At 36.5% G+C, this 21,097-nt stretch overlaps 1 protein-coding gene across 1 annotated transcript in view; it reads right to left on the minus strand.

The window, feature by feature from the left end:
- Nucleotides 1-6,886: 6,886 nt before the first annotated feature.
- The window catches only part of LOC150085497 (uncharacterized), a 333,972-nt gene continuing 319,761 nt past the window's right edge, over nucleotides 6,887-21,097 (minus strand). The window contains exons 18-19 of the mRNA XM_090373297.1: nucleotides 16,657-16,810; nucleotides 6,887-7,224 (exon numbers count right to left, since the gene is read on the minus strand). Of these exons, the coding sequence (XP_090229423.1) occupies nucleotides 7,079-7,224; nucleotides 16,657-16,810 (300 nt within the window). The 3' untranslated portion in view covers nucleotides 6,887-7,078. The remainder of the gene's footprint in view (nucleotides 7,225-16,656; nucleotides 16,811-21,097) is intronic.

The following is a 21,097-nucleotide window of genomic DNA, read 5'->3' on the forward strand; positions in this document are numbered from 1 at the left end:
GAGCAATAATGTTAAATTATGCATTATTCATAATGCCACTCAGTTGGCAAAATATTCTGGGGAGAGCACTGAAAATAAATGACTTTTTTTTTTTTTTTTTAAAGCATTTATGTACATAATATTAATTACTAGAAAAGGTTACTGTCATGGGTTTGGTTGAGGCTGACAGCTTGGGGAAAATTCAGAGGTCAGCTGGATGACCTGAATTTTCCTAAGGTTCCTTACTCTGGGTGGTATGCATGTGTTTCAGAAACCAATTTCTGAATGAGTTAATGAGGGGAAGTATTTGATATATATATATATATATATATATAAACATTAGCAAGAATAATCCTTAAATCTTATATTAACAGGATATTTTTCTGCCAATGAATTCTGTTCATATAGATGGTCTCCCCATAATATGCTGTCTGCATGATTTCGTAACTGTGTTCTTGTGTATCATTTTCCCTTCTACTTTTAATTTGTTTGAGAAAATAATGATACGCTGCATTATATGCTTCTGCCTTTACTGTTTTGGGACCACCATTGTCCCTCCATTAATGGTTTGGGCTTGTGCTCTGTAGACATTACTGTCCTTGAGTTGTCATTAAGTTACTGCTGTTTTTAATCAACAGTTAAGAACTCAAAAGCACTGTTTGGAATGGCTTAGAGAAATCTGGCTCAACATCAGATAACAGGAGCCTCAATTACCAACCTCTAAAAGATGTAAAATTGAGCAGTAAATGTTTATTGAATCTAAATGTTCACCCAAGCAATATATGGGGACAAACTTCTGAAAACAACCATTACATGTATAATATAACTCCTATTACTGGCCACTGTGGCAATTTAGTGAAGAAGCAGGGTGCTATTTCAACACAGGTACTGAAATTAAAATTGAAAATTGATTGGCATGTCCCATAAATACCAATTTCACTGGCAAAAAACATGATGCAGAGTAACATAAATGCTACTCTGCATCATGTTTTTCTCTCTTTACTGATATTACTGTGTGGGAATACAATAGTGTCTGCAGACAGTAATATTAGCAACTTTAGGTCAACTTTTGGGTGAAAAGTCATTTCTACAGGGTGAGCCAAGCTCTTTTACTGAAGAGATGTGTCCCTAGACAAAAAACAAAGAAAAACATTATGCAGGGTACCATTATTTTCTCAAACTGTCAATCCCAAGTTGAAATAGTACTCTGCTTGTTTGATGTGACGATAAAGCACTGAAAACCTATGTTGGTATTATTATGTTTATTTCTGAATTGGAAATATGTACATAATGGAGTTTCGTGGTATTTTCTTACTACTTCTTCAGTGAGACTGCAAAGACTAAGGGTTATTATTATAGAGTTAAATTTTTTTAGTAGAATCAAATGGTATTAAAAGTTTTAGCAAATCAAACTTCAATCTAATTCAAAGAATTCTCTTTTAAGGTTAATTTTATATGGTAAATAATAACAATGCGTAAACACTTACCAGCTGACTTTAGTTACAAGAACTTGATTTGTTTGTAGGTGAAACAGTGTGGTATGCTTAATCTTGTTACCAGGTGGTTTGGTGGACAAGTCTAAGGGATTATCTTTTAGTCTCAATCCCATGGTTTAATTGTGCCCTGAGGGTATCATTACTACTGGTATTGGCTTAATAGGTTGTTAAATATTAATTATATTAAGTATAAAGTATTAATTATATTAATAAAATTAAAATAATTACTAATATATTTAATTGAATATAATTAAAAATCAATTAAATTAAAATAGAACAGAATAAGATAAATTTTTTGAAAACTTTACCAGTTAATCTCTTTCTAGAGTAGTTGGTAGGTGATCTAGACCAGTGGTGCCCAACCTTTTTTGACTCGCGAACCCCTTGCAACATATTTTTTTTATTGCAAACCACTAAGCCTATATTCTCCAAAATCGTATAATTCTGAATTTTTATTATAAAATATTTTTAGTACCATGTTTTTATAAGCAACATTGCATAATAATAAAAATTAAATATTATTTATACTTTGTAAAGCAGTTATTAATCAGTTCAAACCAGATTTCTAACAGGCTAAGAATAAAAAACTTGCTTCTTGTCCAAATTGTAGCCGAGCATTCTGGTCTCTTGTCAAAGCTGTTGGCCACAATTTTTGCCCACATCTGTCAAAACCAGATGGTTCTGTTGCCACATCAGCCAAAGATAAAGCTGACCTGCTAGCATCCTGTTTTTTCTTTCAATTCATGTATTGATGATCTTTATAAATCATCTCAAACCATTCCCAGTACATCCCATTCAATGTCTCCTGTGATTTTTCATCAAAAGGATGTCAGAAGGATTTTGATGAATCTGATGCTAAGAAAGCTCCAGGTCCTCATGGTATTTCTTCACTTGTTCTCAAAATCTGTGTTCCTGAACTTACTCCTGTTTTGTGTCGTCTTGTTTCACTTTCTTATTCCAAAGGTGTATTTCCTTCTGCTTGGAAATTTGCTCATATCCAGCCAGTTCCTAAAAAGGGGTGACAAATCCTTTCCATCCAATTATCATCCCATTGCGATTACTTCTACTCTTTCCAAAGTAATGGAGAAATCAATTAACCCCCAACTCTTAAACTACCTGGAAATCTTTCATCTGATCAACAATTGCCAGTATGAATTCCATCAGTGTCGATCCACTGGTGATATTCTGGTTTATATTACCCATCTCTGGACAGATTCAGTGGAAAAGTTAAACTCAAGCCATTGCTCTTGACATTTCAACTGCTTTTGATCAGGTTTGGCCTAAAGGTCTTCCAAATAAGTTTCCATCCTATGATTTGCCAGCTGTTCTTTGTAATTGAGTATCCAGTTTCCTCTCTGAGGGTGATGGTAGATGGCTCTGTCTTCTAACTTTTCCAGTAACTCTGGTATTCCACAAGGTTCAGTTCCACTCATTTCCTATTGTATATTAATGACTTTCCATTGACCGAAAATCCTACCCGTAATTTGTCTGATGATAGCACATTGCATTCCAACTTCCAGTTTGAGAAACTTTGCCCTGCTCAAACAGCTTCAACTTCTTGAGTATCCACTGCGAAATCCTTAAATGCTGATCTACAGGTAATTCTCCAGTGGGGCAAAGACAACTTAATTTCACTTCTAAAACTCAGTCATGTCTTATATCTCGCAAAAAGGATTCTTCTGCACCTATGCTTATCTTTGATGACAATTTTTATGCAAGATCTTGGGGATTACCCTGACTTCTAATCTCTATTGGCATAAAACACATTACAAATACTGTTTCCTCTGCATCTAAAAAACAGTTTTCTCTTTCACTCTCGGCATTACTTTTCTTCTAAACAGTTGACTGTGGAAATTGCAGATCCGGCCTACCATGGAATATTGTTCCCACATCTGGAGTGGGAACAATATTCCATCGGGCTTCTAGATTCCATTCAAAAGCAGGCAGTTAGGTTTATTAATGTCTCATCTCTAACAGTCTCTCCATTATCTGTCTCAGACTGTTTCTATGAGACAGATAATGGAGATAATTAGATACTTGCATAGGCACTGTTCTTCTGAATTGGCTTCTATAATTCCCATCTTTTAGAGCAGTCCAAACACGTGCCACAACCAGTCAACATCCTTTTATTGTCCATGTTCAAACTCACATAATCAACTTTTCTTCTTCGTTTATTCATTCAACTTCTGTTTTCTGGAACAACCTTCCTTCATATGTATTTCCTTAAAATTACAATCTACAGAAGTTCAAGGCTAATGTCAACAAGTATCTTCCTTTATCTTTTAAACCTTCAAGCCATGCACATTACAAAGTACTACAGGTTTTAAAAAAAAAGTACCTATACATAACAATGATCAATGAGGAAAAAAAAAAAAGTATGGAAAACATTTATTCAACTTGATATACTATAAGATATTAAGGAATTGTGGGAGATGTGATTTCTTTCTTTGCCAATTTACTTTTTATTTAATTTAATTTTACTTTGTTTATTATTAGTTCTATTTTGTAGTTTACAATAATTTACCTATGTAAATCTAAGCAGCCGCCATTACAGAATTTTTAGTGCGAATCCTGTAGGTTACAAGTAACAACCAGTTTCATTAGTAACATTAATGTTTTGTGTCGATTTGCAATGGAGCAATAAACGAATATCAGATTTTCTTGCTGTTCTCAAGAAAATCTGCAAAATGTATATCTATGTTAAACTTTTACAGTGACAAAATATTATACCAGTGTGTTTGAATGGTATGTGGTTCAAGCCCCTTGCAAAGAGGGCTGCTGAAGAGTTTGAGAAATTGTGGCAAGAGATCATCATTTTGACCCTTAGGGTTATGGCCAATTTGGATATGAATAAGATGGTTTGGCAAATTCGACAAATGAAGATTTGGGGAAAAGGTCTGCAAAATTTACAGTCTTATGGATGAGCAGAAGCATCAAAGTGTGACCATTCGGCTTCATCCAGACTTGTCAAAAGAAACCTAATTTCCTTGACTGTATTGTCACTGGAGATGGTTGTGTCAGTATGAGCCAGAGATGAAATGTCAGAGCATGCAGTGGATTTTAAAATCATCAAGGCCTAAAAACTTCTATTCACAGAAGTTCAGGATCAAGGCTATGCTGGTCCTGTTTTTCAACAAGCAAGATGTGATTCACCAAGGAACTTGTACTTCAAGGGGAGAGAGAGAGAGTCAGTGCTGTGTTCTACATATAGGTGTGTTAGAGACTATTGAAGTGCATTTCCTGGGTGAGTGCAATTTTGAGAGAAACCTTTTTGTAATTCTTTGTCCCCCAACATCCTGAAAGATTTCAGGATGTTGAGGACAAAAAAATACAAAAAAGGTGACTTAAAGTGAAAAACAAAACATAAAGACATTCATTCAGTTCAGCAGTTACATTTTGCAGCCGCTGAACTGAACATCTCTTTGGCCACCTTCCACGGATGACTTTTCAGAAACTTTTAGAATGGTGTGTGTAATAGGTGGTAGATGGCTTTCATCAACCGGTGAAATACCACCACTTTGCTTATTGGAGGCTTGAAGTGGTGAAACCCATGTTTAGTCTCTAGAGCAAAGTTTCCGGCATCCCCCTCCCCCCCATACTTCTCCTTCAACCCTAACCCAAGCACGGTACTAAGTACTATGGTTCTAATACCTCTCGTGTTTGGGGTTCACATAAAAAAAAAAAAAAAAGTGCATTTCACCACAAATACATTTATCACCAATGGTGGTGATTAGTTTGAATAAAAATAAAACCATTTGAGTTCCTTCACTTTTCTGTTGTTTTTATTACAACATCTTGTATTACCCTGTTGTTTCACAAGTATAATTCTGAACTGCTCTAAGGTTGGAAACTGCTGTTCCCAATGCAATCACATAGAAACCTGCCCATTTGGTGCTTGTTTATTTCCTTTGGCTAAACTCCAGGGCATTGTTTTATTCAAAATATAATTTGCTATGAGTATTGTTCCAAACTTTTATTAGTTTGGTTTCTTTCTCTGTGAATAAATAGTATCCTCTAGATACAGAGAGAAAAAGTGTGTATTCTAACATTTTAACTGTTCACTTCAAATACAATGTCAGATAACCAAGTGCTTTGCAAAGCATGTAGTCCACTGTATTCTTCCTGTATATAGACTGAATGGATGGGTGAAAACTTTTTTTGGCTAATGCTATATTAGCTTGCTTTCTGGCATCACGTGCCTCTGCTAGTGCTAATATTCACATCAGAAGTAGTTTGCATTTTGATAGTGCATATTGGGAAAAACTGATATTAACACATGAAGTGTACAAAGTATGTTTGCAGTAAACAAGAAAACAAAAAAAAAATATATTTTTTAATTAAAGGTGTAAGTACTGATTTTGATGTTATAAAAGTAACATTTTTTGCAATGCTATAGATTTCTTTTAAGAGATTTAGCTTTTGGATGGCTCATTAATTAATCACTGTGTGCTCCTTTTTAAAGTAAACTAATGAAAAAATTTTTTGCAATGAGGAGAAAATATTGTGAAAAAAAAAATATATATATATATATAGTTTATTGCATTTAATAATGGTTAGCATAAGTGTTTTTCTTGTGCTATAGGGTATGTATTAATTAGTTATTACCTTGGCAGAAATTCCAGAATGCATTCTGGTAGAAAGAAATCTGGAATTATTAGTTTAGCAAAAGAATTTAAAATATAAATTTTGCAATATGCCATGAAAAGAAGTTTTCACACAATTATGGGTTGGATTCCCTTTGTAAAGTTCATTACTTTTGTTTCCATCCATATTATTTATTCCATAAGTTTTACTTTCTATTGTAGTAATAGTCCATAAGTCTCCTGTGTTATGAGGTTAAAAGAAAACTGAGTTTACTTTAGAACCTGCAGATTTGTTGACTGAATATTTACATGGTCTACTATAATAATGAGAACTAGAAATAGCATAAGATTAAAGGAAATAAACTTCCAAAAAATATATTTTATTACAATCAAATAACTACATCTAATGTAAATATACACAGACTTTTCTTTAAAAAAAAAACTATTCTGTCAGGGTTTCTTTAGTCCAGAAAAAACTGTCTATATATTACTGAAAATGAAGAGGAACTATGTCCTGTTGGCACAAAGTAACACAACCTTGCATAATACTTCAGTTCTTACACAGGTGTGTAAGTATTGTTCTTATTTCTTTTTCTTGTCTTCTAAAAGCATAACAGATGGAAAATTCTGTTTCATTACTATCACTTCAAAACCTAAACTTCTACATCATGCTTGCTGTTACATAATGCCCACAAAGAGCCTTTTTGTTAGATTTTCTACTTTTTTTATTATTATATATGCCTTTGGGGAATGCACCTTTACTTTTATGCAAGTTGTTTTTCTTTAGATAATATTCTGTAAGATCTAATCTGAATGTGTGGGAAAAAATAATAAGTTGGCCTTATTTTGGCCAATGTTGATATTTATATGAAGTTTCAGGTCAGATATTCCAAGACTAATTCTAAGTGCAGTGGCTAGGCAAGTGTTACCATGCATTATCACAAAACCTCATTAGCATGCACTTTCACTGAACTGATTTTCTTTGTTTTTGCACATTATCCCATGTTTACAGTTTACTTCCTAAGACTTTGAAAAGCAGTTAATTTCATCTGTACCATCTGAGCAATCCATATTTCCATCACAAATCTGGCTTGAATTTAAACATCGTCCTAGAACACACCGATGACCAGAACATGCAGAAACTATTTTGGGTGGAAGGTCTCCATCTGAGAATGCAAAAATAAAAAAAAGTTAGCTGAAATTATATATGAATTAGCCAATGAAATATTTTCATCACCATGATGGTCAGTTATTAAGGTCTGACGATCCTTAATGTTTCCTAATATATAAGCAGTGTAAGATTGTGTTTATATACAAGGGCCTTTCAATAAAGAATGATAGTTTTCATGAACAACCATACTGCTTGCTGTTTCTAGATGAGCTGCAGAACGTAAGATCAAATGAAGCTGCATTGCACAGTTGACTCACATGGTGTGGACTTGACAATGCACTCCATCACAAGGTGTGTAGTTATTAGATTGCTACAAGAATACAACATGGAGGTTTTTTTTTTTTACCATACCTATGTGGCTTGGGTTTCATTTGTTTACAAGATTTGCTGCCCTGGTCAGTGGGGTGCGACACCCAATGGGGTTGCCGAAAGTTTTAAATAAATTCATTTTTTGTGTAGATAAAAGCTAAAAACCTGTTTTTACAATTACTTTTTCAATACTGTAGGTGTAAAGACCTTGCTACTCGAAATAAGTCTGAGATGCGAATGAACCCTACTGCCTACCGTGTCGGGAATATGCCTTAATTTGCTTAAGTCTTCAGGGACGGGGAACAAATATATTAATATGTAGAAGCTTTCAAAAATAAACTTAACCTTTGAATATTGAATTTGAGCATAATAATACTGAAATGTTCCCATGTTTTTCTGATTTCGTTAATAGCAATAATACTAACATTTTACAATTTAGAGATATCATTGCCTCCCACCTAACAATGCTAATTAAGAATATTTCCAAACGATTGAATGTATCTCCAGAAGGGGGGGGAAAAAAGTTGTATTGGATTTGTGATCCCTTTGCTTTTGAAATTTCTTCATGTCCTGAACTTACCATTGAGCAAAAGGAAGATCTTATAGACCTGTCATCTGACAAAGCATTACGTGCTCGTTTCAAGACTACAACTTGTGAAAAATTTTGGCTTTCTCTTTGAGATGAGTATTCAGAATTATCAAAAATAGCGATACAAAGATAGCTACCTTTTGGGTCTATGTATTTGTGTGAGGTTGACTTCTCAAAATTAACAGCTATAAAAACAAAACAGTGTTCCAGACTTGATCCAGATGATGACACGAGGTTAGCAATTTCAAATATTATTGGTTACCCAGGCTCATTTTTTGTTTTGTAATCTTAACTGAAGAATAAAAATTTTATTTGTTTTTGCTATATCCAATAAAAATATTAAACAATTATTTTAATGTGTAAATTAAAAAGGAAACAACTTTTTTATTCCTTTCTCAATATTCAAATAATTTTCTACTACATAATGTATAAAATGCCATTTTTCTTCTCTAAATATCTTGTCATCTTCCATTCGGGTTTACATTGAGGGACCGCATCAATGTTATATTTAATAAAGGGAGTTGCAGGTGAAATAAGTTTGCATGCCACTGCCCTAGGTGAACTCACATTTAAGTGAATGTAGCTGTAGGAAAGGGTGAGTGCCTTCCAATAGTAGCCATCTTTTCCCAACAATGGCAAACTGTGCTGAAGGTTTATATAATTGTTATGCTCCGGCATGATCAACAGGTCAGGGGGAATTTACAACAAATCATGAATTCAATCATTAATTGTATTTAGCAGTCATATGGGCATGAACTACAGTTCACTCAGAGTGTGCACTTGAGCTCCTGACTACATACTACTATGTTTAGATTTAATAAGCTGAATTTTATAAGTACAGGTCAATGTTCAAACAAAGCTGTGAGTTAGGGTTGAATTTGAGTGTCTGCAATTCTGCCCAGACACGACAGGAGGGAGTACGTGATGACAGCCTTGTCAATCAATTTGACCAGGGAGAGACTGTGCAAGGCTCATGGGGTAGAATTTTTCTCAGAGTTGTCAGTGGTCTGTGCTTGTTAACAGGAGAGACTGCTCCTACATGGATGAATACACTTAAATAGAAAGACTGCAAGGTTGGAAGGCAGTGTTAAGTTGGGGAATACACAGGCTAATAGATTAACAGTAGCTGCTACAGAGGTGAAAGTGATTCTTGCACTGCTTCTATTAGAATGAGCAGCAGCCAGGAAAACACGGTGCGGGATGTCTGAGACTTTTGGGAGTCATCGCAGAACAAGTAAATACATGGGCTGTGTTAGGGTAGCTAAGAATAAGTGCATGTATACCAATGCTAGGAGTTAATAAATGAATTTGAGGTGTTTCTCAAAACATCAAAGGCAGATATTGTTGGAATATCAGATGTGGGACACAGATATAAGGAATGCAGAATTGCAATTTGGGGAGTACAGAAAGGATGAGGGAGGATTGTCTCCCTCATATCTCCGGAGCACTAAGGCCATATTGCTCCGGAGATATGCGGTGGTCATTCCCTGACCTTTCTGCATCCTCCGTATTTTGGTGGTCACGGGCTCGAACCCTGGTCTAATCAAGAAGCAGTGTGCTACGCACTGCTGCACCTGGCTATGGAGGGGTCATATAGGAAGGGAGGATGGATTATGGATGGTGCAGGGAAGCCTAAGGCTTACGCTGCACCAGCTAAAACAAAATTCTGAATTACCCAGAGAGAGAGAGAGAGAGAGAACAAGAATCAGAAGGGAATCACCAAGAAAGAGAAGAATGTTGATATCCAGTTCAGGACCCTGGGTGTTCCAAGTCCATACCAGATGTGAATTTGGGGTTATGTTATTCAACACAAAAAGGAAGTGCAGCCAGTTGACATGGGTGGACAGTGCAGTATTGAGTCAGTTTGGTGTGACAAGCACTGAGAAAGCAAAATTCATAAGTATAATGAACAACTGTACAGAAAAATAAAGTGGGCCAGTAAACCAGATTGTCTTATAATGGGGGATTTTAATTTCCCAGATACTGACTGGGACTTGTGGGTTGGTCACTCACACTCCAACCAGGCTTTTGTGGGCTTTACTGGGTGATTGTTTTCTACAGCAGGATGTTCAGGAGGCAACCAGAGGGAGTAATACTTTTGATCTGATTATCAGTAGTAATTCTTCATGCACTGAGAATCTGCAGATAAAGTGACAGTGATCACAGTGCTGATATGGAATTTACTCAAAGAGATAACTACCATTGGGGGTAAAGGGAATAGTTTTTGCTTTTGTAAAGGTGACTATGGTGGTCTGAGACAGTTTAAGGTCTATAGAGATGATTTTACCAACGGCAAATTCTAAATGGGAAGCATTCAAAGAAATCTTGGAAGCTACTAATCTTTTCATACCAACTAAGAAATATTGTTCAAGGTTTAGGCCTAAATGGATGTCAGATGAACTAATGAGATGTGGCAGAGAAGAAAAATGTATGGGATACATATAAATTAACAGTGATACAGAAGCCTATGGTAAATATAAGTTGGTCCATAATCAAGTCACCAAGGAGGCAAAGGCAGATTACGAGAAATCTGGCAAAGGATGCAAAGAAAAACAGCAAAGAGTTCTTCACTTATGTAAACTGTAGAAAGAAGAGGATGAATCAGATTGGTCCACTTGATATCAATGGTCCTACTCAGATAGTTAAACTGAATGAGTATTTTGTAAGTTATTCAGGGAGGAGGAGGATGCCAGAGATGTATTAAACTCTGGCAGTGAGCTAAATGATTTTGTAATAACTGAGAGCAAAGTGGAGGAGAAATTGTTGAAAATAAACAAAGGCACCTGGGGTGGATGGGATCTATTCAGTTATATTAAAGGAGGCAGCAAACGAAGTAAGCAAACCCTTAGTGGTAATTATGAGAGCTTCCTTGGACTCGGGGGAGGTACCCATGGACTGGAGATGTGCAAATGTGACCCCTATTCACAAAGGAGGATCAAAGGGTGACAAGTAATTACAGACCTGTTAGTTTAACTTCTGTTCCAGGGAAACTAATGGAGGCACTGGTTAAAGAAGCACTGCAGGATCATCTAGACCAGCAGTTTCCCAAACTGTTCTGTAAAAAATCATAATTAAAGAAATAAATAAATTTTGCATATTTGCAGCGTGCACAACTTTTGTACCATTATAATTTTTAACATTATTTTTTTCTCCCTGGTTGTTAATATACTGGCATAGACTAATAATCAAATAGACTGCGGAACACTTTTTTGCCGGGCTTTTGCATAAAAAGGTATAAAGGTAATGATATCTATGAAAAAGTAGCCATTTATATGTGATTTAGCCTGGAGTACACGGGTTGAATGAGATGGGGGGAAGCGAACTGATATCATAACTAAACTCTCTTCCTTGCATAATTTTTATTTTATTTTTTGATAATTATTAGTATTTTAAAATATTATTATGAAAATAATGACATGGATTTGTGGTTGAAAAAAAAAAAAAGAACTTTAAAACGATAAGCAAGTACTTCTAGTATTGAAACTGTGGTCTATGAAAACTAACACAATATTGTCACACTTCAAAGTGAGGATGAACAATTGCAACCTGCTGTTACCCAAAAATCTAAAGTGAAAAAACAGGAATGAACTAATAAAAGACCAAAACGAAGTATGATTGAAGTTATTTGAATTTCGGCTTTACATGTGTTGGAAATAAAGATGCTCTGATGCACAGTTGCATCATATGTAATAAAATATTAGCAAACAGTTCTTTGGCTCCTGTAAAATTTTGTTTTTTAATATATAGTGAGATGAAAAGTGTTCTGTGACTAAAAACGTTTGTGAAACATTGCTCTAGACAAGACTTCAGTTATAGTTCAGACACAGCATTGGTTTGTTAAGGGGAAGTCTTGTCTGACCAATTTGATTGGATACTATGATATCACTAAGGAACTGGATGCAAAGAATAATTTTGATATCATATACTTGGATCTTAGGAAGACTTTTGCTACTATTGCACATGGAAGACTACTGTGCAACTTGAAGCAGTGTGGGATTAAAGGCAAGCTGCTGCTATGGATAAAAGGATGGTTGAGTGGGATATGAGAGAGAGTGGTAATCAATAGACACTGCTCTTCATGGACTAATGTTATTAATGGAGTTCCCCAGGGTTCAGTGTAGGGTCCATTGTTGATTTCTGTATTTATTAATGATATTGATGAAGGTATATAAGACTTAAATGTCTAAGTTTGCAGACAATATGAAGGTTGGCAGAGTTGTAAATGACAGTATGCTACTGCAACAGGATCTAGAAAAGTTGAGCAGATGGGCTGAGAAGTGGCAACTGAAGTTTAACATTAACAAATGTCAAGTACTGCCTATGGGTTATCAGTAACCCCAGAGTAATGTATCAACTGTGTGGTAGAGAATGCAAAGGATCTGGAGGTAATTGTGCAGTTAGATATGAAGTTTTTTGAGCAGTGCAGACAGGCTGCAAGGGTAGCTCACGGTGGCCTGTCAATGATATACAGGAATTTTGCTAGCATGGATAAGGGGGTGATTGTCAAGATACCTTGAGTACCTCATACAGGACTGGAGGTGTCATTTTAGGAAGGATGTAGAACTGTTGGAACGACTACAGCAGAGGTCAAAGAGATTGGTGAGTGGAATAAAGGGTTTCTCTTACCAAAAAAAAAAGGCTTCAGTTCTGTAAATTGCAGAGTAAGGAGACTAGGCACCTGCAAAGTGATCTGATTGAGGTGTGTAACTGAATGTTAATGGGATTCTTCCTTTTGTTCAGATTCTGCACCAGAGGGAGCATAAATTCAAATTGAGGAAAGATAGTTGTACAATAGATGTATGGAAATTTGCCTTTAGGCAAATTTCCATACATCTATTCACCAAACATGCATGTTTGGTCGATTGCTGGAACAAACTGCCATCTGTCGTGGAAGTTGACAGCTTAAATAAAATCATTTCCTCTACTAATGCTAAATAGAGTGGGCTAGTAAATCAGAATGCCATACTGCAGGATTTTAACTTTCCAAATACACTAGACTCTAGATTTTCCGGGATAGATGGTAAAAAACAAATCCCGGTTAATCCTAAAATTACAAAAGTCCCCGACATACGTTCCAGGACTTCTTACTTCGTTGAGTTTTACGTAACTTGGGAATGACTAGTAACATATTGCTACTATATTATTATTAACAAATCTGAATTCCGTGCGATACTTGTTAATGTTTGGCCATTTTCATACATTCTTCTTAGTTTCATTTTCTGATCCAAATTGATGGCTTTCCTTTTGTTGATTGATTTACCAGTACCACTGTCACTTATTCTCTTAGTCGGCACCATGATAACTGTGAAACTGAAATTTTCTGAAAAGAACTTCACAAGGTTAAGGGGGAACACACTATTATCACATCACGCAAACTTGCATTTTACTAAAGCACACATCACTGCCATTAAACAGTTTGCACCTTCTGGGTTATTGGGCTTTTCTGTTGGTGCATCTAATTATAAACAGGTAGTAAACTCGCTCTTATTGCATTTGCGATAATACCGATTGCTGGAATTGTGTGTGTTTTATGTTATTGTAGTGAAATGTGTCCCCTTCACTGAAATCTTCAGTCATATTAAAAAAAACATAAATAAATTGGAAGAATCTTCTCTTTCCTATTTTTTTGCTTGTTACTCCGTATCTCACTTGTGCATGCTGTGATCGTCGTTACTGATTGCTTATTTTATTTGTTTATTATTTTTGTTTATTTTAAATTTTACAATCCTAAAATAAAAAAAAAAAGAAAATTGAGTGAAAAAAATTTACGTAAAACCGTAGTTGTGTAAGGCAGGGGACTTACTGTATCAAAAAATGTTCAGCAACCTAGTTAAAAAATATGGCGATAGATAAACTTACTCGCGTGTCCAATACAATGCTTCCCTTTATTTTTTGCGATGTTGCATATGGTTTGGTCACCAACGTTAATGGTTCATTAGAGATTTAACAGATGCACTGTTTTCAAACTTTTGAATAATTTCAAGTTTTTGTTTAACTGAAAACGCAACTCTTTTGCATTTACCCATCATTTTCGCGATTTCTAAATAAAATAAAAAAACATTCTGACACCCCTGACATAAATAACGAAACACAACAATCAAACTAAACATTTGGTCACTTTTTTTTTTTCCTTTTTTCTGAGTGGCGGGTGTTAAGACAGTGGGGATTGCAAGATATAATAGGTACACTAATCTCCCAATGATGACTTATAATGCCGCCTGTAGCTTATTTACGACTTACAAAATATCTGTTTATACCTATTCTAGTTATTACTTGAATTTTTTGATTTCTTGTTGATTTTTTAATTTGGAGTCTTGAAGTGTCCCAGTTAATCAAGAGTCTGCTGTATTTAATGGAACTTTTAGGCTGGTCATTCACACACCAGCAAGACCTTTCTGGATTTACTGGATGAGTGTTTTCTACAGCAGCATGTTAGAGTTATTCTTCATGCATTAAGAATTTGCAGGTAAAACACACACTGGATGACATCAATCAGAGTATATGTATGTGGGATTTGCTTAAAGACATAACTATTGTCAAAGAAAAAGGGAAGGACTTTTGCAAGGATGACCACAATGGTTGAAAACAGTTTTTAAATATGCACAGGGGTGCCAGAAGTTTATCAAACTCTAATAGGAAACTAAATGATTTTGTGATAAAAGAAAAGTGGAAGAGAAATTATTGAAGTTAATCATGAAAAAGGTGCCTAGGTTGGATGGGATATATCCAATTATATTAAGAGAGGAAGCCTTAATTGTGAGAGCATTTTTGAATTTAGGGGTGATAACTATGGCCTAGAGATGTGCAAATATATCTCCAACTCACAAATGGGGATCAAAAGCTGATGAGTAATTACAGACCTACTAGCTTAACTTATGTTCCAGTGAAAATAATACAGTCACTGTTTAAAGTAATTCAGGACTAGACCATCTAGACAGAATGCAATTATACTGCAGTCACAGCATGGATTTGTTAAAGGGATTGGTCTTATCTGACCAATCTAATTGGATACTACATGTAGTATTGGATACTTTATAGTAATAAAGGAACTTGATAAAAAAATTATTTTGATATCAGATACTTGTATTTCAGGAAAGCTTTTAATATTGTTGCACATAAGATTGCTGTAGAAATTGGAGCAGTGTGGCATTAAATAAAAGTTACTGCTATGGATAAAGGGATGGTTGAGTGGGAGAAGACAGTGGTTATTAATGGACACCGCTCTTCATGGAATAATGTTATTTGTGGGGTCCTCCACGGTTCAGTTAGGCTCATTGTTGTTTTCTATATTAATGATATGGATGAAGATAAAGCATGCTTAATGTCTAAATTTGTAGATGATACAAAGGTTGGAGGATAGTTAATGATAGTGATCAAGGTAGGCTACTGCAACAAGATTTAGAAAAATTAGGCAGATGGGCCTGAAAAATGGCATTTGAAGTTTAACACTGACAAATGCAAGGTATTGTATAGGTCAATGCTAGTAGTAATTCCAGATTAACATACCAAGTGTGGTGCTTTGCTCAGTGTAGTAGAAAATGAAAAAGACTTGGGGGGGGGGGTAATTATGCAGTCAGATATGAAGTTCCCTGAGCACATAGACAGGCTGCCAGTACAGCTCATGGAGTTTTGCCAATGATATACAGAACTTTGCTAGCAGAGTTAAGGAGGTGATTAGCGCACTATACAAGGCCATGGTTGGCTGCACCTTGAGTTACTGCATACAGGTGTGGATGCTTCATTTTAGGAAGGATGTACATCTGCTGGAATGGGTGCAGAGAAGGGTAACAAGATTGAAGGGGGGATAGATAATTCTATTCCCCTTCACCAATCTTGCTTAGATATTAAGCAGGCTTAATGTCTATTAAGGTCAGTTAGCTGGAGTTCTAGTTGTGTATTACATAAAAAGAAGACCAGGGCTGTAACAAACAAATTTTGGAGGAGGGGGATAGACATTGATACAAAATTTATTATATCACATAAGAACTACTTATAGTTCTTATGTGATATAATAAAAAAATTAAATAAAACATGTAATAGTTAGTGTAGTTTTAGAAACTTTGTGACACTACTAAATACAAGGATGACAACTCTGTTTTAGTGTCATCACCTATTCATAGCTTTCAAGCATTAGCCAAGTGCAAACCAAGAACAACAATCAAAGTTACCAAAACAAATAAATTTATACTACAAAGAAACACCTAATGCACATGACTGAAATAGTTTTTCAGCTCAAATGAACAGCAAAAGTCATTTAATGTATGTATGCTATTTCCATTCCTCTTAATTATTCTTGCAGTGCTTATTCTTTACATTCTTCTCACTACTGCAAAAATGCACTGGTGAGAAGAATGTAAAGCAATGGCGAGAGACGTGTCTATTTCAAATAAAATCGACACAGACAATCCACTGTGTTTATACACATTTTCAGAAGCTAAGAGTGACGTGTACAGACATTGATACAAATATGGCTATAAGCTGATATTGCAATTATTTCTGTTTTTAATATTAAAACAGAATTTTACTTACTTATTACAGATCCTATCCAAGAAACATAGTTGCCAACTTTGGTATACACACCAGGTCTTCCTGGTCTACCACATCCATCTCCATTGCTTGTAATTCCAAGAAGCAGCCAACGGCCATCTCTTCTCTGACACATAAGGGGCCCACCAGAATCACCCTGAAAAAAAAAAAAAAACTATAAATTATTTATATATAAATGTATTAATACTATGAAATATAATTTCACAGTATTAATATATACAATGTGCATGCACATAAATATTTAATTTGCTACTGCTTTTCAAATTTGTACTAAAGGTACAATACAAAGGGTACTAGGAAAGTTTTGCAATACAGCTTTGTTTATTTAATTTTTTCAAAGTAATTTCCTCTACATTCAATACACCTCTCCATCCTCCGAAACCAATCTTTAAACCAGTTCTGCCAAGTTTCACTAGGGAGTAAAGCACACTCGTTGTCCCAAGCCCGTAGAAGGTCCTCATCACTGGAAAACCGCCTCCCTTTTAGCTTCATTTTCACATGCGGGAACAGTGCAAAGTCGCAGGGAGCAAGGTCTGGACTGTAGGGAGGGTGCTCGAGAAGTTTCAGTCCTGTCGTGGTCAAATATTCGGTGCAGGCATTGGCACAGTGAGCTGGAGCATTTTCGTGATGGAGGTACCAGGTGTCCATTCTTGACTTTGGCCGCAGGTTCTTCATAGATCCAATAACTTTAGGCAGGCATTGTTCAGTATACCACTTAGCTGTGACTGTCTTCTGCGTGTCCAAAACGACACGTTCCACAATTCCACTCGATTTGAAAAATACAGCTGTCATTTTCTTCTTTACAGATTGGGATTTTCTGACAATTACGGGTGTGTCGTCATCATCAAAGACCCAAACTTTGTTTTGAGCCTTGGTCGGCAGATCGTAATAGTACAGCCAAGTCTCGTCACCTGTCACGATGTTGTTCACATACCGAGATTGTCCCTTATCAAACTTTTTTAACATCTCCCGGCACCAAGCCACACGTCGTGTCATCTGCTCTTCAGTCAGTTGATGCGGCACCCAGAGAGAACAAAGTTTCTTCACGTGCAAATGATCTTGCAGAATCGAACAAATTGCTGGTGCATTTAGGCCCAAAGTATCCTCTATCTGTTGGTAGGTCACTCGCCTGTTTTCGTCAAGCATTTTCCTCACAGCAGTAACGTTTTCCTCCGTAACTGACGTTCGTGGCCTTCCCGGCCTCTCAGAATCCTCCAGAGTGAAATTTCCCCTTTGGAATTCTCTATACCACCTGAATATCGTTGTACGATGTGGACAATCATCATCTAGTGCAAGAGTCATTTCTTCTAAGCACTGGTCTATGGTTAAACCACGCACAAAATTATACCTCAAAACTGTCCTTATCTCATTTCGTGACCACGATGCCATCGCAAGCACTTTACACTCTCACTACTAATGAATAACTGAGCCCATCGACTTGGCGCGGCGGCTACTATGCACGTATGAACATGTCTCAACAAGCAGCTTCCTGTGATTCATTGTTGCGTCATATTGCAAAACTTTCCTAGTACCCTTTGTACAGTGCCAAAATAATCTTAAATAGAACATATTAAAGAAAATTTACTTCTAAATTTTCAGTCATCAGTAAAGTACAGTGGAACTGAGCTAAAAACAAAGGAAAGTTCGTATCACTATATAGGAGAAAGTAAATGTAGTAATGTATTAAATATTAAAAAATTAAAAATCGTTCCTGTTTATGTATATATTTGTCAAAGTCAGCTCATCACACATGGACAATGCAACCTACTGTTCAAAGATCTCCAGTAAAAATGTAGTTACCTTGTTTAGTATTCAAATTTTGAGAATGCTTTGCACTTGTACATGATGAATTCCTTAAAATGTTAAAAATCTGTGAAATTTGATAATTTAATTTGTGGTAGATGGCAGCACCATCTGTCAGTACCATAAAGTAAATGACCATATGTTAAGTCCCACTCAATGTTATATCGTTGTTTCCTTTCAAGAGCTTATATTTAGCATTAGTAGAAGCACATGATGCAAGAAAGCAAACTTATACAGCATCAGCTGAGAGAGAGGGGGGGGGGAACTCATTTCACTGATCCATTCATTCAAGCTATCAACTTCCACAACGACAGATGGAAGTTCGTTCCAGCAATCAACTACCTGCTGCTAAAGGCAAACTTCCACACATCTATTCTACAACTAACTGTATTTCCTCAGTTTGAATCTATGCCCTCTCAGGTTTCTAATCTGAGCAAGAGGAAGAATCCCATCAGCATTGAGCCTGCTCAATCCATTTAAGGCCTTATACACCTCAATCAGGATGCTTCCGTGGGCAGGAGCAGCAGTGCGCAGCACACGCTTCTTGATTAGACCGGGGTTCAAGCCTGTGACCTGACCACTAAATACAGAGGATGTGGAAAGATCAGGGAATGACCACCGCATATCCCCAGAGCGATATGGCCTTAGTTGCTAATGGTCCTAAAAACCAAATAACAAACAAGCAACAACCTCAATCAGATCGCCTTGCAGGTGCCTAGTCACCAGAAGCCACAATTTACAGAACTTAAGCCTTTCTTCATAAGAGCACCCCTTTGTTCCCTTCACCAGTCTTGTTGCCCTTCTCTGTACTTGTTCTAGCAACTCTACATCCTTCCAGACCTATACACAGTCCTCAAGGTGTGGCCTGACCATTGCCTTATACAAGGGGATAATCACCACCTTATCCCTGCTCGCAAAATTCTTGTATATCATTGACAAGATCTCATGACCTACTCTGGCAACCTGTCTGCACTGCTCAGAAAACTTCATATCTGACTGCACAATTAACCCCAGGTCTCTTTCATTCTCCACTGTCAAACTAATAGAGCAAGCTTATCTGCGAAAAGATCTAAACCTCCCAAGCACTTCCTAATTCATTTCACAAATATACGTGGTCTCAATTCTAATCTCAACGATGTCCATTTCCACTTGCAGTCTGCCAAACCCCATGTACTTTTTCTGACAGAATCTCAGTTATCGGTTGATTCAACTACTGCTCATCTCAGGTGCCCAAATTATTTGCTGTATGATTCCTTTCGCCTCAAAGGTGGTACTTGTGCATATGTCTGTTCTGATATTCCCTGTCAGAGACTTGGCAATTTGGAATCTCCCCTCTTTGATCTTCTCTGGCTTAAAATCTCTCTACCTCATTGTGTCAAATTCATCTGTTGTCTCTAACGTTCTCCCAACTCCACTAATCACTTGGAGCTCTTTGACTTCCTCTCTTTCCAGCTTGACTTTCTCCAGTCCAACTTTCCTAACAGTGAGGTAATTTTCCTTGGTGATTTTAATGTTCACAACTCCAGCTGGCTTCCGTTTTCTAGTCACACCGATCCAACAGGTCGAGATGCTGAGGCTTTTGCAATTACTAATGACCTAGCACAGATTGTTCATTTACCTACAAGAATACTGGACAGTCCTAATCATACAGCCAATACTCTTGATCTTTTTCTCACGAACAACCCTTCTAGGTACACGGTCAAAGTGAGAGGTCCTTTAGGGACTTCAGATCACAACTTGGTGATTGTCTCTTCTCCAATGGTACCTTTATCTCATGGCCTCGTGTTGTTTGGCATTACAAGAATGCAAAATGGGATGACCTGCAAGACTTTTCTTCTTTTCCTTGGTCGGATTACTGTTTCAAAACTTCTGATGTCAACGTTTGCTCAGATCGTGTCAGTGAAATTATTCTTGTAGGAATGGAATCCTTTATCCCACACTCCACTTTAAAATCTCGTCCTTTATGTAAACCTTGGTTTACCAATAAATGTGCTAAGGCTGTTCAAGAGAAGAATGTTGCATATTGTAATTGGCTTGTTTCCAATTCTTCAGTTTTATTTTCTGCCTACACCAAAGCTCGCAACAATTGTAAACCAGTTATTAATCAGGTCCAAACTAGAGTTTGAACAGGCTAAGAGTAGAAAACTTGCTTCTTGCCCTAATGGTAGCCGAGCATTCTGGTCTCTTGCAAAAGCTATGGGCTGCAACTTATGCCCATCTCTGCTCCCACCTCTGTCCAAACCAGATGGTTCTGTTGTCACTTCAGCCAAGGATAAAGCTGACCTAGCATCCCATTTTTCTTCCAGCTCATGTATTAATGATCTTGGTAAAACACCTCCCACCATTCCCAACACGCTCCATTCAATGCCTCCTGTGGTCTTCCGTCAAAAGTATATCAGAAGGATTTTAATGAATCTTGATGCTAAGAAAGCTCCAGGTCCTGATGGTATTTCTCCACTTGTTCTTAAAACTTGTGTTCCTGAACTTACTCCTGTCCTTTGCCACGTTTTTTCACTTTCTTATCCAAATGTGTTTTTCCTTCTGCTTGGAAAGTTGCTCATATCTAGCTAGTTCCCAAAAAGGGTGACAAATCCCTTCCATCCAATTATCGTCCCATTGC

Source organism: Mastigoproctus giganteus, chromosome 5 (genome assembly GCF_048544385.1).
Source record: "Mastigoproctus giganteus isolate SK-2022 chromosome 5, ASM4854438v1, whole genome shotgun sequence".
Lineage (NCBI taxonomy): Eukaryota > Metazoa > Arthropoda > Arachnida > Uropygi > Thelyphonidae > Mastigoproctus > Mastigoproctus giganteus.